The sequence below is a fragment of the Oncorhynchus gorbuscha genome, linkage group LG26 (assembly GCF_021184085.1).
Source record: "Oncorhynchus gorbuscha isolate QuinsamMale2020 ecotype Even-year linkage group LG26, OgorEven_v1.0, whole genome shotgun sequence".
NCBI lineage: Eukaryota > Metazoa > Chordata > Actinopteri > Salmoniformes > Salmonidae > Oncorhynchus > Oncorhynchus gorbuscha.
The window spans coordinates 14,254,870-14,282,859 of NC_060198.1; the positions used below are offsets into that span (position 1 = coordinate 14,254,870).

The following is a 27,990-nucleotide window of genomic DNA, read 5'->3' on the forward strand; positions in this document are numbered from 1 at the left end:
GTGGGAGGGTGTAGGCTGGGGAAGAGAGAGAGTGGGAGGGTGTAGGCTGGGGAAGAGAGAGAGTGGGAGGGTGTAGGCTGGGGAAGAGAGAGACATTTGTGGAAGGCTGTGTGGCTGTTAAAGGAGCGAAGCCCGCGGAAATCCACCATCGACGTCCGTCCCCAGAAGTCCGATGTCCCCACAAGTTTGATGTCCCTTCAAGTCTGCTTCAAGTGAGGACCTCGGCGCTACGCATTTCCTCTTCATTGTCCATTTTCTGGTCAGCGTTTCCACGTACAAACTGCACCATGCACAAGCGTACGAAGGTGAAGATGACGTTCTTTGTGATCCTGGTGGGTATGGCGTCCATGTTTACGGCGGTGGTGACGGACCATTGGGCCGTGCTGAGCCCGCAGGTGGAGCAGGTGAACGCGACGTGTGAGGCGGCCCACTTTGGCCTCTGGAGGCTGTGTAAGAAGATCATCTACATCAGTGAGGTGGACTACAATGGAAAGGGTTGTGGCCCCATCAGCTTACCTGGAGGTAAGACAAGATAACACGGAGACGGCTTTATAGGTTGGACCTGAAAATCTGCACTGTTTGTGTCTACGTTAACCCTCTCTATCTCTAACCTCTCTATCCAATGTCTGAGGCTACTTAATGTAACACACTTTAAAACATTTACTCCAATCAAAACAGGACCCAGGGCAGAATCCAATCTGGACCACGGAAGATCCGTTTTGTAGCACGGTTGACATTTAAAAAGGTCATTTCCAATTTTGCAAACATCTGCAGCATTTACTTTGAATGCGATCTCCGCGACTGTGGTAACATTGCCTTTAAATGGTGCACAGCCAAAAAGGGGCGATCGGATTGAATCCCGGCTTTATCCGACCATTGAATGACAACTGATGCTTTGATCCCACTACACTAACTTGTGATGACTCACACTAAATGTTGAGTCAATATCACATTGAGTCGAGAAATAAACTCATCGACAGGAAGGGGAATAGTTGAGTGGAGCTTGTAAAAGCAATACAACACATAGCTTAATGTAAGGAGCACTACCACTGTCTGACTGTGCCGTTGGTTCGGGGATGCGCCAAGCTTAACATCGTAAATCCCTTAATTCTTTATAGCTAGGAGGGGTCAGCCAAGAATGTTTACAAAATGAGTCCCAACCCGGCATTTCCACCTGTTCATTAAAGTGCCTGCACCAGTCGACATTATGAAATTCCCAGAGGCCCAGAGGTGAGCTAACTATGGAGTGGGCACATTTGCTTCAGAGAATCTAGCCAAGATTGTCCTAAGGGTGTGTGTGTGTTCGGGCAAGGGACCTTTGCTGATTGAAGCTTTTAAATAGCAGAGCAGTCAGAAAGGCCTCAAGAAACGCAGGGCTGAACGTAGCATAAATCATTCTGCTTTGTATCAGACCCTTACTAAAATAAGGAACACTGTTGTGCAGGTTATTTAGAGATACCCAAACTTACAGTGTCTTATTAGCTACATAGTGTTGAGTACCAACAGACGTAGGCCTATCATGGATACATTTGGTGGTCAGTGTGGGTGGTCAAAATCCACACAGAGCTGGCTTTTACAGTTAAAGTCGGAAGTTTACATACATTTAGGTTGGAGTCATTAAAACTCGTTTTTCAACCGCTCCACACATTTCTTGTTAACAAACTATAGTTTTGGCAAGTCGGTTAGGACATTTACTTTGTGCATGACATAAGTCATTTTTCCAACAATTGTTTACAGACAGAATATTTCACTGTATCACATTTCCAGTGGGTCAGAAGTTCATATACACTAAGTTGACTGTGCCTTTAAACAGCTTGGAAAATTCCAGAAGATTATGTCATGGCTTTAGAAGCTTCTGATAGGCTAATTGACATATTTAGAGTCAATTGGGGGTGTACCTGTGGATGTATTTCAAGGCCTACCTTCAAACATCATAGGGAAATCAGCCAAGACTGTTGACCTCCACAAGTCTGGTTCATCCTTGGGAGCAATTTCCAAACGCCTGAAGGTACCACGTTCATCTGTACAAAAAATAGTACGCAAGTATAAACACCATGGGACCATGCAGCCATCCTACCGCTCAGAAAGAAGACGCGTTCTGTCTCCTAGAGATGAAAGTACTTTGGTGCGAAAAGTGCAAATCAATCCCAGAACAACAGCAAAGGACCTTGTGAAGATGCTGGAGGAAACAGGTACAAAAGTATCTATATCCACAGTAAAACGAGTCCTATATAGACATAACCTGAAAGGCCGCTCAGCAAGGAAGAAGCCACTGCTCCAAAACCTCCATAAAAAAAGCTAGACTACGGTTTGCAATTGCACATGGGGTCAAAGATTGTACTTTTTGGAGAAATGTCCTCTGGTCTGATGAAACAAAAATATAACCTTTTGGCCATAATGACCACTGTTATGTTTGGAGGAAAAAGGGGGAGGCTTGCAAGCTGAAGAACACCATCCCAACCGTGAAGCACAGGGGGCAGCATCATGTTGTGGGGGTGCTTTACTGCAGGAGGGACTGGTACACTTCACAAAATAGATGGCGTTATGAGGAAGGAAAATAATGTTATAATATTGATAATAATATTGAAGCAACATCTCAAGACATCCGTCAGGAAGTTAAAGCTTGGTCACAAATGTGTCTTCCAAATGGACAATGACCCCAAGCATACTTCCAAAGTTGTGGCAAAATGGCTTAAGGACAACAAACTCAAGGTATTGGAGTGGCCATCACAAAGCCCGTACCTCAATCCTATAGAAAATTTGTTGGAAGAACTGAAAAAGTGTGTGCGAGGAAGGAGGCCTACAAACCTAACTCCGTTACACCAGCTCTGTCTGGAGGAATGGGCAAAAAATCACCAAACTTATTGTGGGAAGCGGAAGGCTACCCGAACGTTTGACACAAGTTAAACAATTTAAAGGCAATGCTACCAAATACTAATTGAGTGTATGTAAACTTCTGACCCACTGGGAATGTGATGAAAGAAGTCAAATCTGAAATAAATCCCTCTACTATTATTCTGACACTTCACATTCTTAAAATAAAGTGGTGATCCTAACTGACCTAAAACAGGGATTTTTACTAGGATTAAATGTCAGGAATTGTGGAAAAACTGAGTTTAAATGTATTTGGCTAAGGTGTATGTAAACTTCTGACTTCAACTGTACATTTTTGAAAAATAACTCATTGGCGAAACTACAAACAACTCACATTCCTTAACCCTGATCACAAAATAAAAAGCCTAAACTTCTTTTCAAATAGCCTTTATGGGGAAAAACTCAATGAATATCTTGTTGCTAAAACTCCCTTGTTGCTAACAACAAAATGTGCCTACATTGCTAATGCCACACATACAGCATTGCGTGTGAAGTAAATCAAATCAAATGTTATTGGTCACATACACATGGTTAGCAGATGTTAATGCAAGGTTAGCAAAATGCTTGTGCTTCTAGTTCCAACTATGCAGTAATATCTAACAAATTCACAACAACTACCTTATACACACAAATGTAAAGGGGTGATGGCGTGCGGAATAGGCAAGATGCAGTAGATGGTATAGAATACAGTATATACATATGAGATGAGTAATGTAGGATATGTAATCCTTATTAAAGTGCCATTATTTAAAGTAACTAGTGATATAACTTTATTAAGTGCATTTATTTAAGTGGCCAGAGATATGAGTCTGTATGTTGGCAGCAGCCTCTCTATGTTTGTGATGGCTGTTTAACAGTCTGATGGCCTTGAGATAGAAGCTGTTCTTCAGTCTCTCGGTCCCAGCTTTTATGGCACCTGTACTGACCTCCCCTTCTGGATGATAGCGGGGTGAACAGTCAGTGGCTCGGATGGTTGTTGTCCTTGATGATCTTTTTGGCTTTCCAGTGACATCGGGTGCTGTGGGTGTCCTGGGGGGCAGGTAGTTTGCCCCCAGTGATACGTTGTGCAGACCGCACTACCCTCTGGAGAGCCTTGGGGTTGAGGGCGGTGCAATTGCCGTACCAGGCGGTGATATAGCCCGACAGGATGCTCTCGATTGTGCATCTGTAAAAGTTTGAGAGTGTTTTAGATGACAAGCCAAATTTCTTCAGCCTCCTGAGGTTGAAGAGACCCAAGGTCTCAAGCTTAATGACGAGTATTGAGGGTACTATGTTGTTAAATGCTGAGCTGTAGTCAATGACCAGCATTCTTACATAGGTATTCCTCTTGTCCAGATGGGATAGGACAGTGTGCAGTGAGATGGCGATTGCATCATCAGTGGACTTATTGGGGCGGTAAGCAAATTGGTGTGGGTCTAGGGTATCAGGTAGAGTGGAGGTGACATGATCCTTGACTAGTCTCTCAAAGCACTTCATGATGACAGAAATGAGTGCAATGGGGCGATAGTCATTTAGTTCAGTTACCTTAGCTTTCTTGGGAACAGGAACAATGGTGGCCCTCTTGAAGCATGTGGGGACAACAGACTGGGATAGGGATTGGTTGAATATATTCGTAAACACACCAGCCAGCTGTTCTGCGCATGCGCTGAGGACGTTGCTTGGGATGCCATCTGGGCCGGCAGCCTTGCGAGGGTTAACACGTTTAAATGTTTTACTCACGTTGGCCACAGAGAAGGAGAGCCCACAGGCTTTGGTAGCGGGCTGTGTCAGTGGCACTGTATTGTCCTCAAAGCGAGCAAAGAGGTTGTTTAATTTGTCTGGGAGCAAGACGTCGATGTCCGCGACGGGGCTGGTTTATTTTTTAAATCTGTGATTGACTGTAGACCCTACCACATACGTCTCGTGTTTGAGCCGTTGAATTGCGACTCTACTTTCTCTCTACTCACGCTTTGCCTGTTTGATTACCATGCGGAGGGAATAGCTGCAGTTTGTATTCCGTCTGTTTCTGGTCGCCTTGCTATGATTAAAAGCGATGGTGGGAGGGGGGGGGGGAGATATACACAGCTGTGACTTTAATCTTCTTGGAAGATAACGCGGTCAGCAAACAAAAAAAGTAATTCAGTGGATAGACGCCAAGATGAATATAACCTTTCTAGTAGGTACAATGCCAGACACCAGGGTTTCAATTTGGTATCGCTAACTCTATTTGGGAATGAATAGCAATATTTATTATAGCCTCACATCTTAATGAGAGAAATACCAACCACTATGACAGTTCCTGCCCCTCTGTCATCTCTAAGTGATCCTCCATGGGTTTTGCCATCTGTTGGAATAAACAATGTATGTATATTGTAGCTAGTAGTCTACATAGATCAAGGAGAAATGGAGATCTATGTATATGTGTACATAAAGGTTGCTTTCCACTGTTGCTCACCTTGTTTGCCTTCCTAAATAATCATAACAGATGGTTAAAAAAAATAAGAATGACTGTAAAACAGGATATTGACATAACTTATTACATATGAATACTGTCCAGAACAGCAAACATACAATCTAGGTCAGGGATGTGGCGAGATGTTCAGCCGAATCCAATATAGCAACTGTTACAGAAACAAAGATATCGCCGGGATTTTCTGTTGTGCGCAGCACTATGCAGGGGGCCAATGGAGGATAAATATAGGCTGTGCAAATACCCAGCTGTCCTGGGGTAAGAGCCGTGAGGGAGTCAAGTGTGTGCACACCTTCAGAGCCCATCTGAGTGACAAGGGCACCTGCACAAGCCAGGCATAGCCCTTCAACCCCTAACCCCCTCCCTGGCGCTGCGTCCAAAATAATTTCCCATCCCATCGGGGTGGGCTACAAGGGTCCTGGGGTAGGCTAATCAAAGCCCGGCCATGTAGACAACTGGAACTTCAACCACACACCAGTGCTGGGAGGGGCAACCCGGGCTGTGGATGTGCCAATGATGATTTGTTGCATGTTGGTCTTCCTGGTTTGCTTTTCTGTATATAATGATCTCAATGGTAGACTATCTAATGGTTGGTTATATGTCCTTATTTCTATTTTAGACATGAGCTTAAATATTTGTATCTAACTTGTGTTTCATATTCATCCTAGCTGGGGGGGGGGGTGTTTAGGGTGGGTCATTTTCGGCTACAACACGACACGTTGTAGCTATGGCCTATGCAACAGGCAAAGGGAATGAAAACATGGGGCTCAAAGAAATGCCTAACTTATGTTGATGAAATTGCACACAAACTTACTGTGAAGCACCTCATTACAACACGATAGCGGAGGCTTATTTTCATCTCCTCACCTTTCTAAAGATAGATGGATTGTTTAGTGGTGCGTAGAATTTCTGTTTTGAGTAGGTCAGCTAATTGATACGCTATTGACTTGCCAGTTGAGTTCCATCGGGTGCTATTTACTTATCGTCCCTTTGATATGTTGACGCCGGCGAAGTGGCTCCTAGTTAGGGTGCGGTTTGGACTCCATTCGCACTGAAATGTATATAACCCTGTTGGTGTGGGTGTCACTGGAATGTTACACAGTTGGACCACCCTGACATTACTAATCCACTCACTGATAGACAGAGCATTGTCTGGACATGTGCCGAGTTATACGGTTCCGGGGTGGAATTAATACAACACAAAGAGAGCCACGGCATCTAATAGTGTGGGACTATATCCATGGATGTTGTAGTAGGATGTCCCTTGGGGTTATCCATACCTAGGTATGACGAGGGTTAGGTTAGTAAACATGCTGGAGCTAGAACATAATTGTCGTGTGTCCTTATTTTAGACAATACTACATGGTGTCAGAAGTGGTTTTAATAATCACATAAATGTGAAGGACGTACCAAGTAAATCGTACATTCAGGCTGTTTCAAAGCAGGGAGGGGAGGGCACAGTGTTGGAGATAAAAGAGCGCATATCATTATTTTGCTAGCTAACGAGCAAGGACTAAGTTACTGTTAAGCAACATGTTACAAGAGGAAAAAACTGGCGCGATTTCAGGGTTTGTGACTCCAAGTTCAACGGGCTCTGGCGCAAACACGGACAGGCCAGTGGCTAGTGGCCAGCTAGTGGCACAGTGGCCAGTGACTAGCAGAACATTGTCCGTTTGGCGCGCTCAGGGAAGAGCTGATCTGAGATCGGATTGTAGTGGGAATAAGAAATATCACTTTCTGAAAAGTTACAGTTGGATTCCCAGTTTACCTTGTCCAAAGCTGTGAATCAGGTTAGGCAGAGTGAGACAGTAAAAAGACAGCAGACGATGCTGCGTGACAGCAGCTCCCTGAAGAGCGAAGATTGAGGAAATAAATGCATTTTCCTACCTGAGCTAAAAAAAAAGCAGGGAAACACAGAACAGAGACAGACTGGAGAAAACAATCACAGACAGCACCAGTAGCTAGTTCAAGTGTTTGTCGCAGATGTGGGAAATCCCCTTTCCACAGATGGAAAGATTGCCCGGCAAAGGAGGCGGAATGCAGGAAATGTCACAGGAGAGGACACTTTTCAGCTGTCTGTCGATTCAAGCAAATGCATGAGGTCTCAGAGGAGGTACAGCAGGACAGCATCTTTCTGGGAGAAGTAAGGGAAAACAATGCTGGCTGGCATTCAAACATTAAACTCAATGGGGAGGTTGTGTCATTTAAACTATGTAATATTGATATGTGTAAACATACTGAATTATAATTGGATGCATTTTACCGCCATATCATACTGTGCTATGATTGGTTAAGACCACTCAAATGGTTAGGTCATGGTCAGTTTGATCCTGGTTGGCGATACGTGAACGAACGTGCCAGTTATAGCTAGCTAATAAAGAGCTACGTTAAGAAATATCCTGTAGTACTGCATTTTATTATTATTATTCTTATTATTTAAACTCTGTTTATTAAGTTTTACACACACACACAACATAAAGCAATATAAATAATATACTCAACTAGAAAAAATATATATAAAAATAAAAATAGCTTTAAAGATACCATACTTTAGACAAGTTAAACACACCAGACAGAAGGCTACAAAGGGCAATCTATAGTACAGGGACAGAGCAAACACCTCACCATTGTTCCTGTAAACAGTCAAGGGCTAAGGGTGGAGAAATGCAACCACTCACAGACAGTCATGGCCACAGACCGACCATCCACTGGACCAAAAATAAAGTTTACAATGCTTTAAAATAAAAACAAATAGAATGATTATTCATGTAGGCGTGAACAAAATGTAAAAATAACTGGGAAAAACAAGCTCACACTTCAGTCTCTGCCCGGGCAAGATGATCAAGGCATCCGAGGGCCACAATCGATAAGCACATGGACCTTAATGCCCCCCCAGCAAAAACACAGAGAGAAGCTCCCCCCAACCCTTAAGTCACAGGGGGGTCAAATACAGACTTATTTTAGTTTTAATTGGAATGCCATCAGAGGATGGACTGTTTAAAGTAAGACCGGGATGGAGCCCAAGCCTCATTAAACAGTTTGGGGTTCCCACGTGAATTGAATGTATTTTTTTCTAGTTTCAGAGAGCACAACACATCTCTCACCCAATATTTATAAGATGGGGGAGCTGCCATCTTCCAGTTCTGTAGTATTAGCTGTCTAGCTAAAAGAGTTGTATAAGCAACAGTGTTTGACTGGATTCTTGATAGGGGGGTACCTATGGGCAGTACTCCAAAAAGGGCTGTAAGGGGAGACGGATCTATAACAGTTTCATATATATCAGAGAAACATTTAAATATTAATTCCCAGAAACCTGACAGTTTATGACACCCCAAAACATATGCAACAGTGTGGCTGGTTCCACTTTACATCTGACACAGGTAGGATCAAAATCAGAGAATATTCTTCCAAGCTTCCTAGGGGCGCAATTTCAGATGTAAATGCAATCATTCATGACTTACAGAACCTTCTTTGGTGCCTTTAAAGACTCGATGGGAAAAGGATTTGGGGGAGGAACTTGGGGAAGACGCCTGGGAATCTGTGCTGCACAGGGTGCACTCGTCCTCTTGGATACGGTGAACCAATTGAATGAGGCTGTGTCTAGTGCTAAAAGAGGACGATCCATATAGATTTTTATGTATTTATAAAAAATTAAAAATAAATAAAAAGGTGAATCCCTTGTGTAAATGGAATGACAAAAGCACCACTTGTAGACTTGTATATAATGATATTCCCAGTCTTATAACAGGCATTGAGAGAGAAAATAAATCAAGTGTATAAAGGCTCACAGCCAAAAACCTAATTTGAAGTAAGGAAATCGAAGTAAGACAATCAAAAATAATAGTAATTATAATAGTAGTCTAGTTGACGCTGAGACAGCTTACAACCAATATCAAAAAACTATGTGTGCGCAACGTTGACCGTTTGCTGGGCATACAGCCTAGAAACACAGGAGTTAAGTAAAACCTTAATACAATTAAATGAAAATGACTGAATGCTTGTAAGGCACGCACACTAGATGATCAAAACATTAGATCACGGAGGTCTCCGGAGGTCTCCAGTGCTGCAATCGTTGTAGTGTGCGACGCCGTTGTTGTTTTGAGTGATGTGATTGCTGGCATAGTCTCGTTCCGCAGGATGGTTAAATCTGCTTTTAAAGTATCAGAAACTTCCTGTATTCGGGCCTCAATCGTAGCAACCACCTCCGTTTTCATTTCAACTATCTCAGAGCGTAGTAGTTTGATGGCCTCGAGAATGTTCATTTCAGCGCCGCCAGGCCAAGCCGCACCCCCGGGTACCTACCTGCATCTCAGACCAAACTGCAGCAGATTGCAGAGGAGCAACAACGAGACCCCATCTGCTGACAGATAGTGCAGCAGTGCAACAAGGGATGGCCCAGGCAGGAGGAACTGCCTCAGCTGCTGAAGCCCTATTGGGTGCACCAAAGTGACTTCCACTGTCATGGAGACCTTCTCATGAAAGGACAACGGAGAGTTATCCCAGAGACTCTACAACCAGAAATGCTAGACAGAGTGCATGAGGGACACAATGAGGATAACCAAATGCAGACTGAGGGCTCAACAGGCAGTGTGGTGGCTTGGTCTGAGTACTCAGATTGCCAAGCTGGTAGCCCATTGTGAGGTCTGTACAAAATGTCAACCTTGTCATCCGGAGCCAATGGCAACGGAGCTGCCAAAACGGCCATGGCAAAAGGATAAGGGCAGATATGTTCTATTGGGGAAATGACACTTATCTGCTAGTGGTAGATTACTACTCAAGATCCATTGAAATAGCAAAGACACCCATAACCACATCAGCTGGTGTTATCAATGGATTAAAGTCAATTTCTTCCAGGCGAGGGGTCTCTGAGGTCCTGGTTACAGATAACGCTCTCCAGTTCTCTGCAAGATCCTTTTCTGCTGTCGCCGCAGAGTATGACTTCACATATGACCAGTAGCCCCTACCATGCACACAGTAATGGTGAGGCAGAAAGAGCTGTGAAAACTGTCAAGGGACTGCTGAAAAAGAACAAGGCTCTGTTAGCTTACAGAGTTACACCACTGCATCATGGGCCGTCGCCTGCCGAGCTCCTGATGGGCAGGAGGCTACGCTCCCCGTTGCCTGTCTCGCCGGCTCAGCTTAAAGCCCGATGGCCTAACAGAAAGGCCTTCGCTGAGAGGGACAAACGGCTGAAACAAACGCAAACTGGAGACTTTAAATCGGAGACACCGTGCTACGGAGAGGCCAGAGCTGGCAGAAGGTCAACGGATTACAAACTCAAAGACATCAGCAATAGTGCTGAGGAAAGCGGATGCCCCATGGTCCTATGTGGTGGACACTGGCTCAGAAGAGGTACAAAGGAACAAAACACACCTCAGAGCTCTTCTTTCTTCAGCCGCACAGACTGAGGCCACAGAAAATGCACAAAAAGAGGGTGAAGGAGAGAGAATGCCCACAGAGCCACAATGTGAGGGGCCTCCTGGGTGGGGCAGTGGTCTAAGGCACTGCATCGCAGTGCTAGCTGTGCCACCAGAGACTCTGGGTTTGTGCCCACACTCTGTCGCAGCCGGCCGCGACCGGGAGGTCCGTCGTCCGGGTTAGGGAGGGTTTGGCCGGTAGGGATATCCTTGTCTCATCGCGCACCGGCGACTCCTGTGGCGGGCCGGGCGCAGTGCGCGCTGACCAGGTCGCTAGGTGCACGGTGTTTCCTCAGACACATTGGTGCGGCTGGCTTCCGGGTTGGATGCGCGCTGTGTTAAGAAGCAGTGCGGCTTGGTTGGGTTGTGTTTCGGAGGACGCATGGCTCTCGACTTTGTCTCTCCCGAGCCCGTACGGGAGTTGTAGCGATAGTAAGTACTAACAATTGGATACCATGAAATTGGGGAGAAAAAGAAAAAAAAAAGGGATGTGAAGCTCTGAAAGACTATGTTACGTGAAGAGAAAACATACTGTTGGGGACTATACCCAGCAAAAAGAGACTGTTGTACCTAAGTTAATGTTCATACTGTGTGATTTAATGCTTTCATACTGTTTCAGGATGTGAAGTAGCATGTTCAAGAATAATACTGGTTTCCAAATTGCATTTCAGTTATGCTTCAGTGGTTATGCGTGTTGAGTTCTTGTTCATGGGAGAGGGGAAGATGTTGTAGGATGTCCCTTGGGGGTATCCGTACCTAGGTATGACATGCGAGGGTTAGGTTAGTAAACATGCGGGAGCTAGAACCTCATTGTCGTGCGTCCTTATTTTTAGATAATACTACAGATGTGGATAGACATGGGGGAGCCTTACAAATCCTTATAGAGACCTGGGTTTGAATTCCAAGCACATATACTGTAAGCCAGTTCCTGGAAGGCATGAGTCTCTTTCTTCTACCCATCATTAGAGAGACCTTTTGAGTGTCTTCCAATGCCGTTAGAGAGCACATACCATGTGTGTGCGAGGGAGCGTGCATGTGTGCTTGCCTACCTGCGTTCATAGTGTGTGTGTGTGTGTATTTGTGCCAACCTGACTGACTGCCTTCATATTGTGTGTGTGCGTGTGTCTCTAAAGGTGAGGATGGGAGTGTGTAATGAGGACATCAAAAGCTAATGAGGCGAGCGCCGCCACCGCATAATTGGCATAATCCCTGGATTTAGTGTTTCAATTAACAAACACAGAAGGACAACAACACAGCCCCAATGCCTGTTCAAGTGTCTCATAATGCAGCGTGGGCTCTCTCTCCTCTCAGCGCAATGAAAGGACACTTGGTCTTCAGCATGATGACAAGAATCCCTTCTGGTCCATTACAGTTATTAACACAGGAGTTTGTGGTGCGGAGAGATACTACCGAAGCTAGAGCCAAGGCTTTTGTTTGAGGGGTGAACGACTTAAAATGGCTGGGTTGAGCTGAGGCGACTCAGCAATTGACCTTTAAAGGCCCGAATGTACTCTGACTCTTCTATAAACTAGCTCTCTCTCTCTAAACAAAAAAAATTGAATTCTGTGGCTAGCCACCTCATTCCCCTGCCCACCTTACTTAATAAAAAGAGCAGACAAGCCAGTTGCTAAGTAACCACCTCTGGGTTTTCCCTTGATGGCCAGTCTCTGTCCTCATTCACAAAAACATCCTCTATTAGTGAGTCAAAACATGAACACATTTAGATCTTTTTTTCATGGTCCTTTACCTTACCAAAACCAATCATTGTCAGGTTGTATAATAGTCGTATAAGGATGTTTTGTGAGCATATTTTAAGTAACCAGAACAATACATCTTTATCTGGTGGAAATCTGGTGATCTGACTAGACAACAAGCAAAATGTGACATATTTAACTTTAGCTTTTCATACTGTACTGAAAAATACATCTTTAACTGGTTGTAACACAGACCAGTTGGTTCTACTCTGATTATATGAAGATGTCTTCTCAACCAGAAAACCAGTTTACACCGAGAAAATTAAGTCATTAATCACGTGCCAAATTTGGTCTGCTGGATTCTACTCATTAAAGAGTGCTTTGCTGGCGCCATGTATGGGCGCCAAATCCAGCTAATTGAACCTGCACATACTTTATTGATTAGCCTTCTCTCAGTAATACATCCAAACTGGCAACCCCACCCACCAGTAACTCGATCTTCCTAGTTGTCCTGGTAGAAGGGGAATTATCTCCAGCCCATGTGGATATGAGAAAGGCTGGAGCCGATGTGATAACATGCTTAGCTCACATAATTCTACATGACAGCCTGTAACTTACTCCTGCGTGGTCCCTGCAGTTGGCCCAGAACATTAGATGTCACGTATCTGATGCAGAGCAGGCATCTCCGATGACAGAACAGAGTTGAGCGACTCTGAAGCCCCCCAACCCCCCTTAAACGTCTGAGTGACACAGCCGTCTGTCGCCGCTGTTTACAAATATAGTTTCCCTGGCGAATGGATGTTTTGAAGTTCTGGTTTAGCATCAAAGCGTAGGGCGATACTCCTAGCCCTCTGCAATCGCTGTGATCGTATTCTGTGGGTCAGCTTTTACTTGTGCTTAGCACGGATCCCCAGGGGTTAACACATTGGTCCTGGCAAAGTGAATGGGATGCCCCGATAGGCTGCGTGTGAGTTTCAAGTTAGTGGAGGCTAAAAATAAAGAAATGCATGCATCTATTTATTTGCAGACTAATGTAAGATATAGCCTTCTATTCCTAACATGATGAGTAGATTGGATAGTCATAAACTAGGCTAATAATATAACTAACTCACTGTTCGCAAAAAGATACCGTTCTGCTTTTCTTTTCATTAATTTGCACACGTCCAGAGCTCGGCTAGATGGACATTTTTACGAGAATCCGAAAAGAAATGGCCATTTATAAACATTTCAAACAGTTCTACAACACTTTCGTCTCCATAACTGGAGACTAACAGAATCTTTAATGCCACCAAAATCGCAGTCTACTCTGACAGACTCAGATCAATAAAGACGTCTTGAATGCAACCATCTAATCGAGGCCTCTGAAAAGGGAAGGCACTACAGTGTTGCCAACTCCTCAGTAAGGAAAGTAGCTATTGGCTGCCTTAAAAGTCGCTAGAAGTCGCTAAATGACGTCATCGCCTAATTTGCAATGTGCTTGTAATTGTGATGGAAGCTGTAAGAGAGAGGAATAACGTCGTGGGAGAGACAAAAAGTTTAGTTAAAAAAACACCCTAAATATGTTTAGAACACACACAGCGAATAAGAACCAGATATTTGAGGCCATACTTGTTAATTCCAGTCATAACAGAGGCATTGTCAGTCCCTATCCCCAGAAGTTTCTCTTTTTTAAGACAACACTTCTCGAGGAAAGCCACAACAGCACGGGCTATAGATTTGGCATCTCCTCTCTCCAACTCAACAAGCCCCAGAAATGTTGATACAATTGTCTGCTTGGTGTCACTAAAGTACCTTATCACAACCCCCAGGTACTGAGAAACACTTACATCTGTGGACTCATCGAGGAGGAGGCTGGTCACCCACATCTGCGACCAACTTTTTCAGAAAGTATGGTGCTAGAACACCAGTAATCATCTCTGTGGACTTTGTCCTGTGCATTTTGAAGTGGGTAGCAGCAGTGGAGTCTGAGAAAGCAGCTCTACATGCTTCTCCAATGTGATCACATGCCAGCATGGAACAGTGTTCAGCGACAGCTCATGCCATGGTGGCCACAGGCTTTTTTGCAGAGTCAATTTTTTAAACCATAACTGGCAGCTTGTTTTTTGGGGTGGAACTCAGTTTGGCGTAGAAGTCAGCCTTACAATACAGGCATACTGCCCGTGTATCATCTCCAATAAACGGATTCAACCAGCCTTTGAATTCAAGGTTTGATTCCCACTCCTTTCTGTATTTTTGAGTGTACAGTTTAGACTGAGACATGATGAGCTAGCCAGCTAGATGTTTAGCTTATGTCACAGAGAGGCACACACAGTGGACAAGGTGAGTAAGTGACTGAGGCTGTGTGAGTCAAATGCAGTGATTTATTTTTGTGCAGTGATTTATTTTAGAGAAAGAACATTTTACATTTACATCCCGCCCTGAATGTAAGCCAGGGCGGAATCAGCCAGCGGGAGCTTCCCGAATGCGCGCTGACGTGGAGGGGTGAACATCTCCTGCTCTGACTGCAGCTGGGAGGGACTGTTGCGCGAGGACTGGGCCGCCTGGGAGTGCTTTGGGACAGGGGTGGGGCCAACACCAGCACCGGCTGCTCGTTGACAAGAGTAAGAAGGATATGTGCTTTCACTTCAGAGTCTCCAATAACACCAGAAAAAGTTGCTAGATTTGTCGCTAGTCGATTTAAAAAAATAAAATAAATACTTGCTAAATATAGCGACAAAGTTGCTAAGTTGGCAACACTGGAGACACAGGCTATGACGTTCAACTAGCCTGGGGGAGGAAATTATTGTCCTTACAGGAACAGGGACCCAATGAATAAGACAGTGAATATGCGCACTCACCGGGGATATGGCCGATGGTCTCCGCTATAGAGTGGCAATAAAATACGCTACTGTTCGCTCAATGGCCTATTGTGAGTTGAGAATTTTGATAGCCTAATTGCACTGACAGCCGCAAATCAACAATCAGCTATCTGAAATGGTGTGCCGCCTGCCCAATTTCGCGCTTCTCAACTGTAGGTTATGCCCTTGGCATTGTGATTTAAAACAATCCACAGCTACAATTCACAGCTATTTTTTTTTAAAGAAACAAATCATCCTCTGTGGCTCAATCATTTATTTATTTTTGTATACACAGAAGTAATTATATCATTTTGGCAAGTTGAATTAAAAGTACTTCCTATTGGATGCGCCATTTATGGATGCCCAACATAACCTATGTTAACACAAAACACAAAATCAGACACTGTCAATCAACAGGGTGCAGATAGATAAGGGTTGAAATGTTGATCCGTGTGGATTAACAACTACAGAATGCTTGTTCATCGGTTATGCAAGTAGTTTTAAGGTAGTCCAGGTAAAAAGCATCAAAATCCTTGTATCTGTTTTTTATGAAGTTAGCATCTTTACATTTGTGGAAGTCTCGTGAAACGGTTTTTGGTAAACACAGTGGTCTAATTACGCCATTTTTATTTCAGAAGTGTTGTGCATCTATTATGAAATATAGCTATTTTCACAATGATTTAGTAACTTCTATGATGTTCAGTGTATTGAAGAGAAACATTGCCTGAAGTGCTACTATCTGAACCTCCAGCTGACTGTGTTTTCATGTCTCCAACAGCGGAGAACTGCACTTACTTCAAACACTTCACTCCTGGGGACGAGTCTGAGATTTTTGAAGTCAAAACCCAGAAAGGTAAGGTTTATTTTGTGCCTCATCCATACACAAGTTAATAATGGCTAACACACCATGATTCTGTTTTGTAACTTTCATGTACACTGAGTGTACAAAACATTAGGAACATCTTCCTACTATTGTGTTGCTCCCCCTTTCGACCTCAGAACAACCTCAATTCGTCAGGACATGGGCTCTTACAAGGCATCGAAAGCGTTCCACGGTGATACTGGCTCATGGTGACTCCAATGCTTACTTACCACAGTTGTGTTAAGTTGGCTGATGTCCTTTGGGCGATGGACCATTCTTGATACACATGGGAAACTGTTGAGTGTGAAAGACTCAGCAGCATTGCAGTTCTTGACACACTCAAATCAGTGTGCCTGGCACCTACTACCATACCCCGTTCAAATGGCACACATACACAATTTATGTTTCACTTGTCTCATGGCTTAAAAATCCTTCTTTAACCTGTCTCCTCCCCTTCATCTACACTGATTGAAGTGATAAGGGACCATAGCTTTCACCTGGATTCCCCTGTTCAGCCTATGTCATGGAAAGAGCAGATGTTCCTAATATTTTGTACACTTGGTTTATACACTATATATACAAAAGTATGTGGACACACCTTCAAATGAGTGGATTTGACTATTTCAACCAAACCCGTTGCAGACAGGTGTATAAAAGCAAACACACAGCCATGCAATCGCCATAGACAAACTTTGGCAGTAGAATGACCTTACTGAAGAGCTCAGTGACCTTCAACGTGGCACCGTCATAGGATGCCACCTTTACAACAAGTCAGTTCATAAAATTTCTGCCCTGCTAGAGCTGCCCTGGTCAACTGTAAGTGCTGTTATTGTGAAGTGGAAATGTCTAGGAGCAACAATGGCTCAGCCTCAAAGTGGTAGCCCACACAAGCTCACAGAATGGGGCCGCCGACTGCTGAAGCGAGTGGCGCATAAAAATCATCTCTCCTCGGTTGCAAAACTCACTACTGCGTTGCAAAATGCCTCTGGAAGAAACATTAACATAAGAACTGTTTGTCGGGAGCTTCATGAAATGGGTTTCCATGGCCGAGCAGCCACACATAAGCCTAAGATTACCATGCTCAATGCCAAGCATCGGCTGGAGTGGTGTAAAGCATGTCGCCATTGGACTCTGAAGCAGTGGAAACCTGTCTCTGGAGTGATGAATCACGCGTCACCATCTGGCAAGTCCGATGGACGAATCTGGGCGTTGCCGGATGCCAGGAAAACGCTACCTGCCCCAATGCATAGTGCCAACTGTAAAGTTTGGTGGAGGAGGAATAATGGTCTGGGGATGTTTTTCATGGTTCGGCTAGGCCCCTTAGTTCCAGTGAAGGGAAATTGTAATGCTACAGCATTCAATGGCATTCTAGACAATTCTGTGCTTCCAACTTTGTGGCAACAGTTTAGGAAAGGCCCTTTCTTGTTTCAGCATGATAATGCTCCCTGTGCACAAAGCAAATTCCATACAGAACCCCCATCGGACACCTTTGGGATGAATTGGAATGAGCCAGGCAGTGATTCAGGCCTAATCGCCCAACATCAATGCCCGACCCCACTAATGCTCTTGTGGCTGAATGGAAGCAAGTCCCCACAGCAATGTTCCAACATCTAGTGGAAAGTCTTCCCAGAACAATGGATGTTGTTATAGCAGGAAAGGGGGGACCAACTCCATTTTAATGCCCATGATTTTGGAATGAGATGAGCAGGTGTCCACATACTTTTGGTCATTTAGTGTGTCTTCAAGAACAGAAGTGTATTCTTTGATGTCCTTCTGACAGATTGTTTCATAAGGGAATATTCAAAGGGAACAGTCATAAAAAATAGGCAACTCTGGATATGAAACATGGGTGGTGAATAATAGAAGCCAAATTGGATACATCTCAACTCAAACAGTCCATGCTGGGGGCAAGGCAGGGCTGCCCGTTGTCTCCTAAGTTTCATGGACAAATGTTAACAAAAACAAACGTACAAAGAACCAGACGTACTGCTTCACAACCAATGGTGATTTGGTCATTCTTAGGATTTGGCCATCAGCCTTGAATTAATTTCAACACAAGCAGAAACATTTAAGTATATTAAGTTTTGGTAGGCGCAAGGGTTGCGGCAAAGTCAACTGAGTGGATATAAGCTCCGGCAGGTAGCGTGATGGAACCCCATGTGACAGAGCGAATCCCTGTCACCGCCAATTCCCTCCTCTCCTGGATATTGTCCTTCTCCCATCCCCCCACTAGCCCCCTTGGTGACCCTGCCAGTACAGCGCACATGCTTGGCCCATTAGACACATGTACTCTCACATATGACAGGACTTCCATGTGATGCACGTAAGGGTACCAAGCACATGCAGGGCCTTGTCAGACCCAATTAGTAGGGTGTAAATCATAATAGATTTACACACACACACACACACACACACACACACACACACACACACACACACACACACACACACACACACACACACACACACACACACACACACACACACACACACACACACACACACACACACACACACACACACACACACACACACACGTCTTACTATACTTGTGAGGGCTTTTGGTACTCAAGTATAGTAACACACCCACACACTTTAAGCCCACTATGCTCCTTTGAGACCCCTCTTTCAAAGTCACTGAGATCTCTTCATCTAGCCATGGTACCCAAAATAATGGGCAACTGGGCATTTATATACATAACCCATAAGCATGGTGGGATGTTCTAATTGCTTAATTAACTCGTGAACCACAACTGTGTGGAAGCACCTGCTTTATATCCTTCATTTACACAAGGGTTTCCTTTATTTTGGCACTTACCTGTATATTGGTTTATTCTCTTCAAGAACTAAATGTGTGTCTTCTTTGATGTCCTTTTGACAGAATGTTTCATAAGAGAAGATTCAAAGGGAGAGTCATAAAAACAAATATGCAACATGGGATATGAAACATGGGTGGTGAATAGTACAAGCCAAATTGGATACATCTCAACTCCATGCTAGGCGCATGGCAGGGCTGCCCATTGTCTCCTTAGTTTTTAGGAACAAACGCTAACAAAGACCAAAGCACAAAGAGCCAGACATACCCCTTCATTCTAAGCCTTACCCACATAACCAATGGTGCCTTGAGGCTGGATTCAATCCACGTCACCAAAGTTCAGCGCTACAGCGCGTTTGAAATTTAAAGGTGATTTCCGATTGAGCCGACTTATGGAGTCCTAACTGTCAATGCAGTCGGAAGATTGCCTTTACTTTCCTAACGCGCAGTAGCGCAGCTCTTCAGCGCTACGGGTTGAATGGGGCCCTTGGTCTTTGTTAGCATTTGTCCATAAGCCTTGGTTTCAACACAAGCAGAAACATTGAAGTATATGGACTTTTCCCAGTATAGCCAGCTAGCACATTTGGTTCCTAGGAAATTGTGGAAACGTACATTTTTGGTTTCCCATTGGTTCTGCGAACGAAGCCATATGTTTCCTGACCAGTAGAACTGATTTTTCTTTTAAACATTCTGAAAACTAAATGATAATTTCGCATGTTCTGGGAATTTTTGTTTTTAGGTGGCAGGGAGGTTCTGAGAACGTTTTACTATGGTTCCCTGGAAGTTTTTCTGTTCTGAGAACAGAAATTATAGGTTATTTGGTGTTTTTTGAATAACTCCTGTAAAACTTTCCCTGAATGTTTGAAGAACATGGAAATCTTGCTTAGGCATTAATCATGCAAATACATGTATTTTTTTATTATGGCACAACGTCAGTGAGATTCAAACCTGTGATCTTCTGTTCTCCATCCATGGAATTAGTCCACTGCGTCAGCAGGACGGAGCAAGCATGCCATGTTTGTTTTTTTACTCAGCTGTCTATTCAAACAGACCCCATTTCAAAGGAAACAAGCACTCATTAACATCAGGTGTGGCCAATTAGTTGGCACGGACAACCTACTTGAACACACTTAGCAAGATAGAGGATAGAGATAGTTTTGTCTACGCTGAGAACAGAATGTATATGTTTAAAAAAAAACATTCTTAGAACATTCTTTGAACTACTGTTGTCACTACACCAGTATTGTGTTACTACGATACCAGATTTTCCATGGCAAAAAAGAAAGCACGACGCAGACTCAACTCTATGGTCCTCTAAAACCTACTTTTGTTAAGTATGGTGTCCTATAGCTTGGAAAATAAGCAAATGTGATTCTGGGTGACAACATAAGACTTCTTGCATCCAACATTAGGAATGTTTCTCTCAAGAAATGTCATCCGCTTCATAATTTGTTTCCTTTTCTTCCGTACTTCCTCGTATCGCGATACTGGTATTTGAGAACACTACTTTGAACGTTACTAATGTTTTCTTGTCTTGCAGAAAACGTTATGCTGAAGTATTGAAATTCCCATCAAAAAACATATGGTTCTCAGAATGTTATGTGTTAGCTGAGTATATGATCTGGCAGGTAGCATCAATGGAACACCATGTGACAGAGCTAATTCCGCTCAACGCCCATTAGCTTCTCACTTAGATATTTTCCTTCCCCCATCTTTCCACTAGCCCCCTCTGTGACCCTGCCAGTACTGTGCACATTTGGCCCATTCAATGTATGTACTCTCACATGTGACAGGACTGCTAAGCACATGCAGGACCTTGTCAGACCCAATCAGTAGGGTGTAAATTAGAATATATTTACGCACACACACACTTGTTTTTGTAGTTTATGATGTCTGTCAGTTTATAACATTGTTTATGGGGACCCACCGTTTCCATGGTCCTATAAATGAAATGAACACATCACATTTTTTCATTTTATATGTAGAAGAAACAGTGGGGCAAAAAAGTATTTAGTCAGCCACCAATTATTTGGAAATGGAAGACATTCAAGACCACTGATTATCTCCCTCAATCTGGGGCTCCACGCAAGATCTCACCCCGTGGGGTCAAAATGATCACAAGAACGGTGAGCAAAAATCCCAGAACCACACAGGGGGACCGAGTGAATGACCTGCAGAGAGCTGGGACCAAAGTAACAAAGCCTACCATCAGTAACACACTACGCCGCCAGGGACACAAATCCTGCAGTGCCAGACGTGTCCCCCTGCTTAAGCCAGTACATATCCAGGCCCGTCTGAAGTTTGCTAGAGAGCATTTGGATGATCCAGAAGAAGATTGGGAGAATGTCATATGGTCAGATGGAGGACAAAGAAGGAGGACAAAGAATGCTGAGTTGCATCCAAAGAAGGTTCTGGAGTGGCCTAGCCAGTCTCCAGATCTCAACCCCATAGAAAATCTTTGGAGGGAGTTGAAAGTCCGTGTTGCTGCCCAGCAACAGCCCCAAAACATCACTGCTCTAGAGGAGATCTGCATGGAGGAATGGGCCAAAATACCAGCAACAGTGTGTGAAAACCTTGTGAAGACTTACAGAAAACATTTGACCTCTGTCATTGCCAACAAAGGGTATATAACAAAGTATTGAGAAACTTTTGTTATTGACCAAATCCTTATTTTCCACCATAATTTGCAAATACATTCATTAAAAATCATACAATGTGATTTTCTGGATTTCTTTTCTCATTTTGTCTGTCATAGTTGAAGTGTACCTATGATGAAAATTACAGGCCTCTCTCATCTTCTTAAGTGGGAGAACTTGCACAATAGGTGGCTGACTAAATACCTTTTTGCCCCACTGTACATCTAACTTCAGTTGTGTACATCGGATCATATTGAAATAATATACCTGTATACCTGTAAATTCACTGGCTTGTAAAGACATAGTTTATAAGAACATACTGGCTTGTGTATAAAAGAGTTGTAATGGATTTTTTCTCAAATGAGCAATAGGAAGCATTAGACTGTCTCAGAGTAATTGCCTCTTGTGCCTCTGAACAATAATTGCTGGTGTAAGACTGGCTACTGCATCTGTGATGTAATATTTTCAATATAAAGACAGTTCAGATTACGTGTCAATGGATTTTTTGACGTTCTGAAAACGACTCATTTTTGTTTGCAGGGGTCACTGGGGAGGTGATTTCTCACAGGCAAAGTCCTACAATAAGAGCTATGATGCTAATATTTGTGTAAACACTTCCGAATTGTAATCTGTGGGTGTCACTGAGTAGGCTGATGCACCATTTCATGGAGGAAGACACTATAGGTAAAGCTATATGACTGTTCAATACGTACAATAGGCTGACCAGTGAGGTGATTTCACACAGTTAAAGAGCCACTGAACACGCCGATCGGCACATGTTTTTTTTGTTTCCTGACTAATTACATGTTTGGTTAATGTTTGTCCCCCATGAGACATTGTAGATGCGGAAGCCTACTTCACTTCCTAAAAATCCCCATAAGAAATCTATAATTAATTTTGACGTTTTTGCCAAGGATGATTTAGTTGTGCAATTTTTCATCTGACTAACACGGAACCCGAACCGGCTGCGCGCGTGCGCCATCATGCATCAATGTATTTTGTCCCCCCACACCAAACGCGATCACGACACCAGGTTAAAATATCAAAACAAACTGAACCATGTATATTAATTTGGGGACAAATCGAAAAGCATTAAATATTTATGGCAATTTAGCTAGCTAGCTTGCACTTACTAGCTAATTTGTCCTATTTAGCTAGCTTGATGTTGCTAGCTAATTTTTCCTGGGATATAAACATTGAGTTATTTTACCTGAAATGCACAAGGTCCTCTACTCCACCAATGAATCCACACATAAAACGGTCAACCGGATCGTTTATAGTCATCTCTCCTCCTTCCAGGTTTTTTCTTCTCTTGACTTTATATTGCGATTGGCAACTTTCATAAATTACGTGCATTACTGCCACTGACCTCGTTCGTCTTTCAGTCACCCACGTGGGTATAACCAATGAGGAGATGGCACGTTGTTACCTGCTTCTATAAACCAACGAGGAGATGGGAGAGGCAGGACTTGCAGCGCGATCTGCGTCACAAATAGAACTGACTTCTATTTTAGCCCTTGGCAACGCAGACACTCGTTAGCGCGCACTAGCAGTGTGGGTGCAATAATTGAATAATATAGAGTTCTAAATGTATTTTGCAACGCTCAGGCACCCGATGTGAGCAGTGTAGACAGCCTGTAAAGTGTTTGCAGCAGTATTTCTCGAGTAAAAAAATGCACGACGTGATGTCTTTTGTAAACAAAGTCGGAGTTGCTGGGCAGGTCTGTCTCACTGTCTATGCTATTGGATAGAGAGCAATCACCGAAGCGGTTCACTCCATGTTAGTGGGCAAATGGACATCGTCAAATCAAAACCCAACCTTCTACCTGTTGTGATGCATGGATTTTCCAAACTCCGTTTTAGACCAGACTGACTTCATCACAAAAATATATAATATTTACACTTTGCAGTACATTTTGACTTTAAAATAACTGTTTCTGGCTCATACTGATACCACGTAGGCCGTTTTCAAAGGGATTTGTTGCTTTTTAAAGGAAGTCGCTCTTTAAAGTCCCGCAATTAAGCATGGTTTGAGAACTAACAACATGGTGTTTGTTGAATCGCACATCTGTTTAAAGCAACAAGCAGAGTGTGGCTGCAGCAGGTCGGGAGAGAGGTGCAGCATTTCAGAGGGAGAAGGATGCAGTGTACTGCGGGATGAGCTGTGGGCTCTCTTATTGCAGGACTTTGACTGTGAGAAATCACCTTCCCAGTCAGTCTATTGTGTGTATTGGAAATTCATATATCGCAAATGTACAGCCTTACCCCATTACATGGGTGCACACTTCATAGGTATCAGCCTAGTGAGTAGGGAGTACAGGAGGGGACTGAGCACGCACCCAAGGGGCCCCCGTGTTGAGGATCAGCGTGGCGGATGTGTTGTTGACTACCCTTACCACCTGGGGGCGGCCCCTCAGGAAGTCCAGGATCCAGTTGCAGAGGGAGGTGTTTAGTGTCAGGGTCCTTAGCTTAGTGATGAGCTTTGAGGGCACTATGGTGTTGAACGCTGAGCTGTAGTCAATGAATAGCATTCTCACATAGGTTTTCCTTTTGTCCAGGTGGGAATGGGCAATGTGGAGTGCAATAGAGATTGCATCATCTGTGGATCTGTTGGGGCGGTATGCAAATTGGAGTAGGTCTAGGGTTTCTGGGATAATGGTGTTGATGTGAGCCATGACCAGCCTTTCAAAGCACTTCATGGCTACAGATAAGAGTGCTACGGGTTAGTAGTCATTTAGGCAGGTTACCTTAGTGTTCTTGGGCACAGGGACTATGGTGGTCTGCTTGAAACATGTTGGTATTACAGACTCATGCTTGGAGTACACATCCTGGTAATCCATCTGGCCCTGCGACCTTGTGAATGTTGACCTGTTTAAAGGTCTTACTCACATCGGCTACGAGAGAGTAATCACACAATCGTCCGGAACAGCTGATGCTATCATGCATGTTTCAGTGTTATTTGCCTCGAAGCGAGCATAGAAGTAATTTTGCTCATCTGGTAGGCTTGTGTCACTGGGCAGCTCGCGGCTGTGCTTCCCTTTGTAGTCTGCAATAGTTTACAAGCTCTGCCACATCCGACGAGTATCAGAGCCGGTGTAGTACGATTCAATCTTAGTCCTGTATTGACGCTTTGCCTGTTTGATGGTTCGTCGGAGAGCAGAGCAGAATTTCTTATAAGCTTCCGGGTTAGTCCAGCTCCTTGAAAGCGGCAGCTCTAACCTTTAGCTCAGTGTGGATGTTGCCTGTAATCCATGGCCTGTGGTTGGGGTATGTACATACAGTCACTGTGGGGAAGACGTCATTGATGCAGTTATTGATGAAGCCAGTGACTGATGTGGTGTATTCCTCAATGCCATCGGAAGAATCCCGGAACATATTCCAGTCTGTGCTAGCGAAACAGTTCTATAGTTTAGCATCTGCTTCACTGGTGCTTCCTGCTTTAGTTTTTGCTTGTAAGCAGGAATCAGGAGGATAGAATTATGGTAAGATTTGCCAAATGGAGGGTGAGGGAGAGCTTTGTACACGTCTCCGTGTGTGGAGTAAAGGTGGTCTAGAGTTTTTTTCCCTCGTTGCACATTTAACATGCTGGTAGAAATGATGTAGAAACGGATTGAAGTTTCCCTGCATTAAAGTCCCCGGCCACTAGGAGCTCCGCCTCTGGATGAGCGTTTTCCTGTTTGCTTATGGCCGTATACAGCTCATTGAGTGCGGTCTTAGTGCCAGCATTGGTTTGTGGTGGTAAATAGACAGCGACAAAGAATATAGATAAGAAATCTCTTGATAACTAGTGTGGTCTAAAGCTTATTTTGTGTAAGTTTGTGTAACCTCATAATATATTTACACACACAAACCTCATGAAATTGCTAATGGCTAGCCCCAGAAATAGAAATAGCCCTTACGTTGAAATGTGGCACTGACCCATTCCAAATGCCCATTGGGATTCTTCACTCCTCAATAAACCAATGGTTACCATTTATATGGAACATGGCCATAGAGCTCCGATCCGCTGTCAGTACGACTAGCCACAGGCAGATCCAGCGCTGTCAGTACGACTAGCCACAGGCAGATCCAGCGCTGTCAGTACGACTAGCCACAGGCAGATCCAGCGCTGTCAGTATGACTAGCCACAGGCAGATCCATCCAAGCAGCGTAAACAGAGCTAAACTGAAAATGCCACTGGGATAATAAATCACTAAAGCACCAGATAGAGAGCAAAAGAGATCTTTCAGCCCAAACCTGAGACATTAAAAACCACTGATCCAGCCTAGACTGAAATCACTCACCCCTCTCTCTGGGGTTGCAAGGGGAAGAGCGCTAGCACTCCATGCAGGATATAGCATGATTCCAGGACTATTCAAGGGCTGAGAGCCAGCATTGGCCCATCCTCCCCCAGAATTAGATGAAGGGGAGCCCCCGAGGAGAGGCTCTCCCCTGGGCACCGATTCTAGGAGCGCAGGTGGAAGATCAAAGCCTAGCTCCTCCATCCACATTACAACACCGACATAACCGGAATGGCTGGTTAAGCAGCTTGGAATAGCTTGGAACAACGTACAATAATGCCAAGCGTAGTTCTCTCCTTTGGTTGAATAAAGATGGCTGCCTTACTGCAAGAGGAACTTTTTCACTGTGTAACATGTCTCTCATTTCACACAACAATATTTGACTTCGAGCTCAATGTCATTTCAAATGTAACCTCGTTATTTCATTCCGTTAGTTTGTTTGATTGATTTAGGTAGCTTGTTAGTTTGACTGATGGCAGATTCCACCAACCAAGTGAAATTCCATTTTCCTTATCATGCTTCACACTCCTGTTCATTAAAAAATATCAATTGAATTGTCCATTCTGTGACTGTACACAACATGTACTGTACAATGAGGTGACAAACTAAATTGGTCTGCACACGTAACAATTCAGTTAGGTCCTTTCAACTATTTTCTCAGGCATAAACTAAAGACAAATGGAAAAAATCACCATGAGTGTTTGCACATCCAGTCACGCCAGTGCTGCAGTGTCATGAAAAATAATTGATATAATTCAGCTAGAGACATAAGGACTCATGCTGCTCTGGAATAAAACCATTTTTCTTGGTAAGCCTCCTATCGGCTTATGGCTGATTTTATACACACATACAAAGACATTAACCCTCAAAACCCACCACAATGACTCTTTCTTACCTTTTTGTGTACTGTAACGTAAAAAACAAAAACAATTTGAGTATTGAAAAGCTAATGCATGACTGTAAGTCGCTTTGGATAAAAGCGTCTGCTAAATGGCATACTATATTTTCATAGGTCAGGGGTCATCTTGAAGTGACCTCTATTGTCTCTTTTCAGAGTACAATATCTCGGCAGCGGCCATCGCCATCTTCAGCCTGGCTTTTATGATCCTGGGCACCTTGTGTCTCTTGTGCTCCTTCAAGAAGGGAAATGACTACATCCTCAAACCTGCCGGAATGTTCTTCGCTTTCGCAGGTGAGACCAGATACGCAGATAACACATTACCTCTGTAATGTTTTGGTCATACTGTTATCAGTGTGTTAAGGGAACAGATACAGTACTAAAATCATAATATAGTATAGCAAATGAAAAACAAATCATATCTGATTCAACTGCTTACCTGTGATTGGAGGTCATGCCCGTTAACCCATCCTCCTCTCTCCCTCTATGCCCAATCGCAGGTCTGTGCGCCATCATCTCAGTGGAGGTGATGCGTCAGTCGGTAAAGCGGATGATCGAGAGCGAGGACACCATCTGGATAGACTACTCCTACGCCTGGTCCTTCGCCTGTGCCTGTGCCGGCTTCTGCCTCCTCTTCCTCAGTGGCCTCGGCCTCCTCCTGCTCTCCATGCCCCGCATGCCCCAAAACCCCTGGGAGTCCTGCATGGACGCTGAACACGAAGTGGAGTAATAGACAGAGGGACGAGACGAGGAAGAGAGTGACACTTTGTTTTAAAAGCAATAAGATCACGATCAAGATAAACTTTGTGTTGTGATGTAGTGGAACCAGAGGATTATTTCACACAGCGCTTGGGAGCAGTCGAGTCCTGCATGCTTTCCCGAGTCATAGTGGAGGACCACACAATAGTGTCATTGTGTGACTCCCAAGTTTACGCCAATGTGATAGTTATTATATAAATATTTGCAGATAAAAGGCATTTCCACTGCCATTTCTCGCATAATTAATTTTACAGACACATAAAACATCCCACCATGTCGATTGATGCAAATTGTCTGTTTTATAAAACTACACCGGCATTTCCTGTTTCCATCAGCCCAGTCTTTACTTTTTTTCAAGTGTCCGGTAATTAATCAGCATGAAATGGTTGGATGGAAACCTGGTTAATGATACATTTAGACATGTTATTTAATGGTATAAATAGTAATGGATTGACATTTGACCTATGAA

General features: G+C 43.8%; 1 protein-coding gene across 1 annotated transcript; it reads left to right on the forward strand.

Annotated features, from left to right (window-relative positions):
* The first annotated feature begins 25 nt into the window (after positions 1-25).
* LOC124015953 (voltage-dependent calcium channel gamma-1 subunit-like) lies at positions 26-27,990 on the forward strand. The gene is made up of 4 exons (XM_046331449.1): positions 26-522; positions 16,050-16,124; positions 26,919-27,056; positions 27,263-27,990. Exons 1-4 carry the CDS (start codon positions 288-290, stop codon positions 27,490-27,492), a joined length of 678 nt encoding a protein of 225 aa, XP_046187405.1. The 5' UTR covers positions 26-287; the 3' UTR covers positions 27,493-27,990.